This window comes from Kryptolebias marmoratus, linkage group LG1 (genome assembly GCF_001649575.2).
Source record: "Kryptolebias marmoratus isolate JLee-2015 linkage group LG1, ASM164957v2, whole genome shotgun sequence".
Classification (NCBI taxonomy): Eukaryota; Metazoa; Chordata; class Actinopteri; order Cyprinodontiformes; family Rivulidae; genus Kryptolebias; species Kryptolebias marmoratus.
In genome coordinates, this window is record NC_051430.1 from 35,869,271 (window position 1) to 35,878,137 (window position 8,867).

Consider the following 8,867-nt stretch of genomic DNA (forward strand, 5'->3'; position numbering starts at 1 on the left):
GGGGGGGGGGGGGGGTCGATGGGGGGTTCAGTAAGGCGACATCTTGCGGGTGCGCGAGCACCTGCGAGATGTAAAACAGTGAAAGGATCAGATTTTAAAGGATTACAATGACGTTTCGGTCCTGGTTCGGCTCTGAGCCACTATTCTGGATCCAGATCAGTGTGCACGTGCGTGTGTGTGTGTCTTACCTCTGCTGGGCGGGTCTGATGCGCGCGCTCTCTGTGCACGTGATGGAGGCGGCTCGCTTTAACAAGAGAAACGGTTCGTCCCCTTCCCCTCTGTCAGCAGCGGGCCGGATCCGAACCGAGAATCCAGCAGATCTACCTCAGCCGAACCGAACCTGCTCACACGTCTGGCTCCGAGGTGCACGCGCGAATTCACGCGGACGCGCTGCAATGATGCTGAATGAAGAGAGTCAGCAGCCAATCAAAGAGCAGCTCTACGCCGCGCGCACAGACTCAGAACGCGCACCAGCACGCACAGGCGCGCGCACGGTCACCGTGGAGCCGCAGCTAACAGTTTTCCAACATATTTTATTTTAGAACAGGATCTACCAGAAAGCCTACACTTATCTTTTCAGGAAGTCCAATTTTCGTGTCCTGTTGTCAACAGCTTCCAACCTTTCATATTAACAATAAAAAATGATAAATACACAGATGTGTTGGGAAACAGGCTGACTGATATTTGAACATGACAGAAGACTGATTCTCTCTGCGATTGAAAAACAACACACAAGACCAGGTTTTTTGTGTTTATTTGAGGTGTTTTTATTTATTAATCGACTGAAATGAAAGTTACAACCTTGACTCTATTCTGTGGAGTTGTTTTACCCAGGAATGGCTCAGAAGCGTCGTGAACACGGTCGGGTCTGACTCTCTGCTGCAGTGCGCGCTCCCAGTTTCATGGACCGGAACTGACTGATTGAAAGTTCGTTTAGGTCAAACTGAAATTTGATTTAAAAGCTAAACCCCAGCCATTTCAGTTTTTTTTCTTATTTTATTCATATATATATATATATATATATATATATATATATATATATATTCTCTCTCTCTTTCATTACTAAATCCCTTTTGTGCTTGATCTTTGTTATGCAAGTATTATGCCGTTTTGTTTGTAAATGTACAAAATGTTTGTTCTTCTCTTTTCTAAATAAAAAGAAAAAAGTTGAGGTCAAACTGAACCTGAGGTGCAGATGTGTGTGAAGCACAAACAAATAAAAACATCTGGACTTTGTTTCAGTCCGACTGAAGTCCTGTTTCAACATAAAACTCAGTTTAAACACTTTAAGTATTTTAAATTAATTGTCATGTTTTCATAAGTTCAAGTTTGTTTTATAAACTGGATTTATATTTAATTATTTGACCCATTTTTAATGAATGAACTGATGACAGTGAATCCAGCTGCTGCAGTTCCGCTGCTGACCGCCGGAGGCGCTGCGCTGCACCCTTCAACACAAGAAGAAGAAGAACTCCGTGCGCTGATTGGTTGAGCCCAGGGGCGGCGCTGGAACGGAGGAAGATGTTAGCGGTGACCAGAGGATCCTTCAGAGTTTTCAGACTTCTGGTGAGAAACAAATCCTTTCTGTAACCGAATCGAACCCGAACACGAACCTGTCCGCGCGCTGCTGCTGCACACACCTGCGGCTCACGCTAAACGTGACGTCATCGCTGCTCAGTCTGCTAACCGATGCTAATAGGCTAACGGGCTAACTGGAGTTGTGCTGCTGGTGTTCAGCGGCTCTGATGGTTCGGGTCTCGGTTCTCCGTTCGATAGTCAGCAGCTGGATCCTGGTTCTTCCGGAAATACAGGCGAGATCACGGGTCACGTGATCAGCCGTTCTGGTCACCGACAGGTGAATGATTGACAGCTGGTCAACATGGCAGCTGCCGTGGGAGGGGCTTATCTGGTCCTGGTTCGGAATGAATGAAGACCTGGGACTCTGAGGCCGGTTCTGACCCAGTAGAAGAACTGCTGGAGAAACAGATCCTGCTGGTTCTGAGCCTGGTGTTTCTCCTCAAACATCCAAAACCAGACCAGGTCCAGGTCTTGCTTTTTAAAATAAATCTGTTCAATCAAAACTCAAAAGCAGAAAGTTTATATTTTTATTTCTTTCAGTGACCTCTGTGGGCTTTTGTTTGTAAATAAAACATGGAACAGTGATGAAGCTCCAAGAGCACACGACTCATCCAGGACATCCCAAAACTACCGAGAACATCCAAAGTCCCGCAGGCCTCGCCTGCCTCACTAAGGTCAAAGGTCATGATTCATAAGAAAGGGACAAAAATGACCTCTGTGGGACACTGCTGAGCAAAAACATCAAAAGCTGTTCATCCCATTACATCTGAAGTAAAACTAACACTGCCGTTCAGGAAAAGAACATCGTAACCACAGTCAAACATGGTGGGGGTAGTGTGATGGTCTGGGATTGCTTCAGGACCATGTATTCTCTCTACCAGAAAAATCTGAAGGAGAATGTTTCACCATCAGTTTGTCTCTTGGGTTCTGTGGGAGGACAATGATTTGCAGCTCAGCAGCAACGTTCCTCTGCTGAGGTGGGAAAGATAACGTTCTCCCAAACAGCCCGTCGTTAGGTTCCCCACAGGCCCGCCTGGTTCAGAGTTTTGTTCCTTTAAACATGAACCCATCAGTTAGTTTTTACTCGGGGTGTCTTTGTCTGATATTTAATAAAAAACCAGTAGAATATGTGAGGGGGTGAATACTTTCTCACAGCACTGTTCCATCAGGTGTCATCCGTCTCACCTTTCTGTTCTCTTCCCGTCAGCTGAGTCAGCAGTACCGCCGCCGATGTCTCCGGCCGCAGAGCGTCAGACCCATCAGAACCCTTCAGAACTTCAAATGGGACAGGAGCCTGCAGACGTTCAGCAGCAGGACGCTGCACACAGCCGTCGGTAAGTGGGCCTGCAGAACCAGAACCTTCAGTCAGAACAAGTTCTTTAAGGTTTGTCCGGGTCTGGGTTCGGGTCATGTTCTCAGTGATGGCATTTGTCCTGCAGAGGATGCATTCACCATGACGACCTGTTTCCTTCAGAAAGCAGCTGATGAAACAACGTCACTGTTGTCTCAGCATGTCCACAGATCGATGATGTCACTGTTGTCTCAGCATGATGTCCACAGATCGATGATGTCACTGATGATGTCACTGTTGTCTCAGCATGTCCACAGATCGATGATGTCACTGTTGTCTCAGCATGTCCACAGATCGATGATGTCACTGTTGTCTCAGCATGATGTCCACAGATCGATGATGTCACTGATGATGTCACTGTTGTCTCAGCATGTCCACAGATCGATGATGTCACTGTTGTCTCAGCATGTCCACAGATCGATGATGTCACTGATGATGTCACTGTTGTCTCAGCATGATGTCCACAGATCGATGATGTCACTGATGATGTCACTGTTGTCTCTCTGCAGCGTGGCGAGGACCCATTGTCCAGTTCAAACTATCCGACATCGGAGAGGGGATAATGGAGGTGACGGTGAAGGAGTGGTACGTCACACACACACACACACACACACCTGAGGACTGGGGGCCAGGTGATGAGTTCAGGTGATCTAACCACAGTCAAACACCTCCTCCTTTATGATTCTGAAAACTGATATGCAGGAGACCTGACTTCATATTAAATCCTCTGAATTTTACTTTCTGAGATGAGTTACCTGACTGACCTGTGGAATGTCTCACCTGTCTCAGGTATGTGAAGGAGGGGGACAAAGTGTCCCAGTTTGACAGCATCTGTGAGGTCCAGAGTGATAAAGCCTCTGTCACCATCACAAGCCGCTACGACGGCGTCATCAAGAAACTCTACTACGACGTGGACGCCATCGCGTTTGTCGGCAAACCGTTAGTGGATATCGAGACGGAATCCAGCTCAGGTGAGGCCCACACACCTGGTGTCTCTGCAGGACCGGGTCTGCTGTTTTCTGATGCCCGCCTGTTGTCCTGCAGAACTAATCCAAGAGGAGGATGTGGTGGAGACACCCGCCATGGCCCGGGAGGAGCACACCCACCAGGAGATCAAAGGTCACAAGACCCAGGCTACTCCCGCCGTCAGGCGGCTTGCCATGGAGAACAACGTCAGTTTGTCCCCAATCTGTCTTCTGTTATTCCCCTCATTTGTCTTTAAATCCGTCCATAGTCTGTCCCCGTCTGTCCACAATATTTCCTTGATTTGTCCCCAGTGTCCTTAATCTGTCTTTATCTGTCCTCAGTCTGTCCACAGTCAGTCCCCAATCTGTCCCTAATTCATTTTAGATCTGTCTCCAATCTGTCCTTTATTCATCCTAAATCTGTCCTCAATTTGTCTCCAACCTGTCTTCAGTCTGTCCTGTCCTCCAAGTGTCTGATGTCTCTCCTGTCCTCACTCTGTCCTGTCCTCCAAGTGTCTGATGTCTCTCCTGTCCTCACTCTGTCCTGTCCTCTAAGTGTTTCATGTCTCTCCTGTCCTCCAAGTGTCTCATGTCTCTCCTGTCCTCCAAGTGTCTCATGTCTCCAGTGTAACCAGAGATCTGATTTGACCGATGTGTTTTCCCAGATAAAGCTCAGTGAGGTAGTTGGGACAGGGAAGGATGGACGGATATTGAAGGAGGACATCCTGAACTTCCTGGCCAAGCAAACGGGAGCTATCCTCCCTCCGACTCCTCCTTTCCAGGAAATCCAGACTCCAGGCCCCGCCCCCACCCCCGCCACCACCGCTTCTGCTGCCATGTCCACGAGCACTCCAGGAGCCGTCAGGCCTCCACCCAAAACTCCCAGACCCGTCTTTACTGGGAAAGACATTACTGAGCCGATCAAAGGTGAGCAGTCCAGTTGGATCAGAACCCAGCAGTGGACAGAAATGTCTCTGCGAGGTCCGCTGACATCTCTGTGCCTCTGAAGGTTTCCACAAAGCCATGGTTAAGACGATGTCTGCAGCTCTGAAGATTCCTCACTTTGGTTACTGTGATGAAGTGGACCTGAGCCGCCTGGTGGTTTTGAGGTCAGAGATCCGGTCTGTCACAGAGGCTCGCGGGGTCAAACTCAGCTACATGCCCTTCTTCATCAAGGTGAGTTCAAAGGTCATAGCTGGCTGAACACCCTGATTGGTTTAGGGTTAATGCTCTGCTCTCATTGGCTAGGCGGCGTCTCTCAGTCTCCTTCACTTCCCGATCCTGAATGCTGCAGTGGACGAAGGCTGTCAGAACATCACCTATAAGGTAAACCTTCAGGTGTAGCCTGGTTCTGAATTGGAAGAGATCCGCTGAGGTCCAGGTGTTGATGATGCTGTTGGCTGGTCTGCAGGCGTCCCACAATATCGGCCTGGCGATGGACACCAGTCAGGGACTGCTGGTTCCCAACGTGAAGAACGTTCAGCTGCTCAGCGTGTTTGAAATCGCTCAGGAACTGAACCGTCTGCAGGCGCTGGGAGCTGCAGGTCAGCTGGGCACCGCCGAGCTGAGCGGGGGAACCTTTACTCTGTCCAACATTGGATCAGTAAGTCCAACAGAACCATACTGCTCTGATGAAACCAACATGGTTCTAACATCGTTCTGTCTGAACCAGATTGGAGGGACCTACGCCAAACCAGTCATTCTTCCTCCTGAGGTTGCCATCGGAGCGCTGGGAAAAATCCAGGTCAGCTCCAAAGATTTTTTATTTTAAACATCAGAGGGAGGCTGAAAGACGAAACTAAAGAACCAGAACATGTAATAGTAAGACGGGTTTAACGGTCAGGGTTAAAATCGGGTCAGAATAAGGGTTAAGTCAGGTGGTCAGATGGTGCTTTGTGTGGTCGGGTTTATTAATCAGACTCGCCTGTGTGTTCAGGTTCTGCCGCGATTCGGTGCTGATGGTCAGGTGGTCCGAGCTCACATTATGAAGGTCAGTTGGTCGGCGGATCATCGCATCATCGACGGCGCCACCATGTGTCGCTTCTCCAACCTGTGGAGAGAGTACCTGGAGAACCCGGCTTGCATGGTTCTGGACCTTAAATAGACAGTTATTACCCATCAGCCCCGGCGAGGACCATGTGTCATACTAACACACCCACAGCTCCGCCCACCACCACCTTCACTTCCTGTTTCCATTTGAGGCTTTTCACAGGGCGGAGCCAAAACCAAGTTGCCCAGAACTTTTTAGATTTCAGACAGACAGTTTTAAAATATTTGAGTTTATCAGACAAAGATAAATTATTTTACAAACTGAGCCAAGTTCATCATCACCACTGCAAACATCATAGCGTTCTGATCCTCCACCTGGAAACATCTGAAACATTCCTTCTGGTGTTGACTGTTTCTGGAAGTTCTGGATCTCTGATGGCTCATCAGGAAAACCAGAAGAATCCCAGAAACATCAAAGTCTTCATCATTAGATGATTCAGCCCTGATGAAGAGCCTGCTGGTCTTCCTCTTGGCCGACCCGATGGCTGCTGGGTAAAAAGCACATGGTGTTATGTTACACTGTTTGTCTGATGTTTGTTAGCGAAAGATAAAATGTAAAAGTTTATAACTTTGAGTTTCAGACGGCTGCTGTCTGACGTGTGTGAAGTTTGGAGGATCTGAATAAAGCTGACGAGAACAAACTGTTTCCTCTGAGTCTTTAATGTCCTGCTACTTGAAAACTCAAAACCTCAGCTCCAGCAGAAACACCATCTGAAGACTGGTCTGTACCTGGACCATGCTCAGCAGGGGGACCGTCTGTACCTGGACTATTCTGGATTCTGGCTGGCTGTTGAGGATCAAATTAAATTCACTCAATGAAATCAGGAATTTCTATGTCATGTTTATTTTTAGATGTTTAGTTAACATTGTGTCTCTGAGCTGAACCAACACTGGGTCACATGACTGTCAGTAGAATCATGTGACTTGCAGGCTAAAATTATCCAGAAGATCCGAGGTCAGATTTCAGATGAGGGGACGCAGCATGAAGGACTGCTGCAGTACAACAAGGTGAGAGCAGCAGAACAAACACTAATACTACAACATTGTGTTATCTTTGGTATTTTTCATAAGTTAAATGGGAACAAATTGTGTCAGTGACAGGCTGCTGCTAGCAAAGAGCCTAAAGATCCAGTTTAAACTTGAACTTATCTGTTATGTGAAAGACATTTAAAACTCTGGACAACTCTTGATCAAGGCTACTTTAGAAGAATACAGGAAGGTTTGGATCACTGCAGGCATCATTTATAGAGATGAAGAGCAGATCAGGAGTTTTGGATTGGACTGTAATCACCTGTTTTAGGAAGCTGAGATTCTGTGAAGGTAAACACAATTCTGTTTATGATCAATGATCAATAATAATCATGTCATCCAGGATGCTCCTCCAGGGTCTGATGCTGCAGCTCAAAGGTCAGAGGTCATCCTACCTGTTTACCTGTACACTGTGACATCATCATGGTGGGAATGGTGGCGTGTGGCTCAGTAAGCTCCATCAAGGCTCTGTGGGAGACCAGGATCAAGAGGAAGGAGCAGGAGCAGGAGCAGGAGCAAAGGAGGACAGCCAGGGATGGGGCCACAGGAAGGTTAGACTCCGCTCATTCTTATTGGTTCAAATTGCACCTTCACTTTAAATCAGCTGGATGATCTTTAACCCGTTCATCACACAGGTGATCATCAGTTTCAGGTCGTTGCCATGGCAACAGATTTATAAATATAAAATGTGTTTAGAGATGATCAAACATACCTCTGCTGTTGTGTTTCAGAAGAGCTCCTCACATTCCTGGTCTGAAAACTCCGATAAGGTCGTGACAGTCGTAGGTGGGGTCAGGTTATCATATAATGCTCTCAGTCCGTCACAAAATAAGATTTAAGTGTTTGAGTTTATGAGTTTAAAAGTTAACCCGGATAGAAGGACTCAATGATTTAGTGTCGAAGCCCTTTTCAGCACCGATGGCCATTCCTGCCGAACATAAGCACATTTAGGACAGTCTCAGTGGAGTGGTGGATGTGGAAACCAAAACTGCACTTTCTAACTGGTGTTTTCGGGTTCAGACTCAGCGTCCGGGTCTGGGAGGACCGGGCCGTTCTGTCTCGGCTAAAGGAGAAGCTGCAGACTGAGGACGGACGACTTGTCCTCCGAATCGAACGAGAAGAGTGGAAGGTAACATCCTCTCTCAGAAAATCGACTGGTATCCTGACTCATTACCACTGGCTGACAAGTTTTTCATTTTCTCAGTCTTTGCCGGGATGTTTGGTCCACCTCAGTCAGGTCCAGGAGTGGCAGATCCACCGAACCGGCCTGCTGATGATCCCTCATTTCATCTCCAGCTTCCAGAATCTTTTAGTCCTGGATCTGTCTCGTAACACCATCGCTGAGATCCCGAGACAGATCGGTGAGTTTGACCCAACTTTTAAAATTAACTTCTGTCTGGTTTAAGACCGAGTTGCAGAGCTCAGTTTAGTCTTGCTGTGTAAGACTTCTTGTGTCCTGGTTCTGGTCTCAGGGAAACTGAACCGGCTCAGAGAGCTGGTACTGAGCTACAACAGAATCCATTTGGTTCCTGAAGAGCTGAGTGGATGTGAGAGTCTAGAGAGACTGGATCTGGCCATGAACCAGGACCTGAAGGAGCTTCCAGACCAGGTATCAGTCCCATAAACCTGAATCAGTCTCAAATCTAAAACCAAAAAGATCTAGATCAGCTCAGAACAGGGACAACAAAAACTGTTTTACATTAGAGCTTGACTGATTCATTAGCAGGTGTCAAGACCTAAACCTGGTTCAGGTGTGAATCAGATCAAAAATACCCTCTAAGTGAGGATCCAACACAAACCGAACCAGACTGTGAGCCAGACCTAAAAGCCTCAAACACCCAGACCTGATGGACTCAGGTGGGGCTTGGTTACATCTAAGTCAAGGTGAACATTCT

The 8,867-nt window shown here is 47.5% G+C and overlaps 3 protein-coding genes across 4 annotated transcripts in view; 2 read left to right on the forward strand and 1 right to left on the reverse strand.

Annotated features, from left to right (window-relative positions):
- The window catches only part of LOC108229575 (ras-related protein Rab-3A-like), a 7,572-nt gene extending 7,227 nt beyond the window's left edge, over positions 1–345 (reverse strand). For both annotated transcript variants that reach the window (XM_037977962.1, XM_037977946.1), the window contains exon 1: positions 189–345. The gene's annotated coding sequence lies outside the window, so the exon portion shown is untranslated. The remainder of the gene's footprint in view (positions 1–188) is intronic.
- A 1,100-nt stretch (positions 346–1,445) lies between these two features.
- On the forward strand, positions 1,446–6,584 carry dbt (dihydrolipoamide branched chain transacylase E2). The gene is made up of 11 exons (XM_017405115.3): positions 1,446–1,566; positions 2,786–2,912; positions 3,439–3,514; positions 3,719–3,900; positions 3,974–4,101; positions 4,560–4,821; positions 4,904–5,070; positions 5,143–5,220; positions 5,306–5,497; positions 5,567–5,638; positions 5,831–6,584. Exons 1-11 carry the CDS (start codon positions 1,522–1,524, stop codon positions 5,996–5,998), a joined length of 1,497 nt encoding a protein of 498 aa, XP_017260604.1. The 5' UTR covers positions 1,446–1,521; the 3' UTR covers positions 5,999–6,584.
- Positions 6,585–6,898: 314 nt separating this feature from the next.
- lrrc39 (leucine rich repeat containing 39) overlaps positions 6,899–8,867 on the forward strand; it is a 2,846-nt gene continuing 877 nt past the window's right edge. The window contains 6 exon segments of the mRNA XM_037978528.1: positions 6,899–6,951; positions 7,316–7,523; positions 7,993–8,101; positions 8,177–8,333; positions 8,445–8,581; positions 8,735–8,767. Coding sequence (XP_037834456.1) covers positions 7,396–7,523; positions 7,993–8,101; positions 8,177–8,333; positions 8,445–8,581; positions 8,735–8,767 — 564 coding nt within the window. The 5' untranslated portion in view covers positions 6,899–6,951; positions 7,316–7,395.

Excerpts from the sequence above, each read along its gene's own strand:
- dbt (XM_017405115.3), top strand. The coding sequence starts at position 1,522 with ATGTTAGCGGTGACCAGAGGATCCTTCAGAGTTTTCAGACTTCTG. Across the intron at positions 5,071-5,142 it reads ACATGCCCTTCTTCATCAAG|GCGGCGTCTCTCAGTCTCCT; the intron begins GTGAGTTCAAAG and ends CTCATTGGCTAG. Across the intron at positions 5,639-5,830 it reads GAGCGCTGGGAAAAATCCAG|GTTCTGCCGCGATTCGGTGC; the intron begins GTCAGCTCCAAA and ends CTGTGTGTTCAG.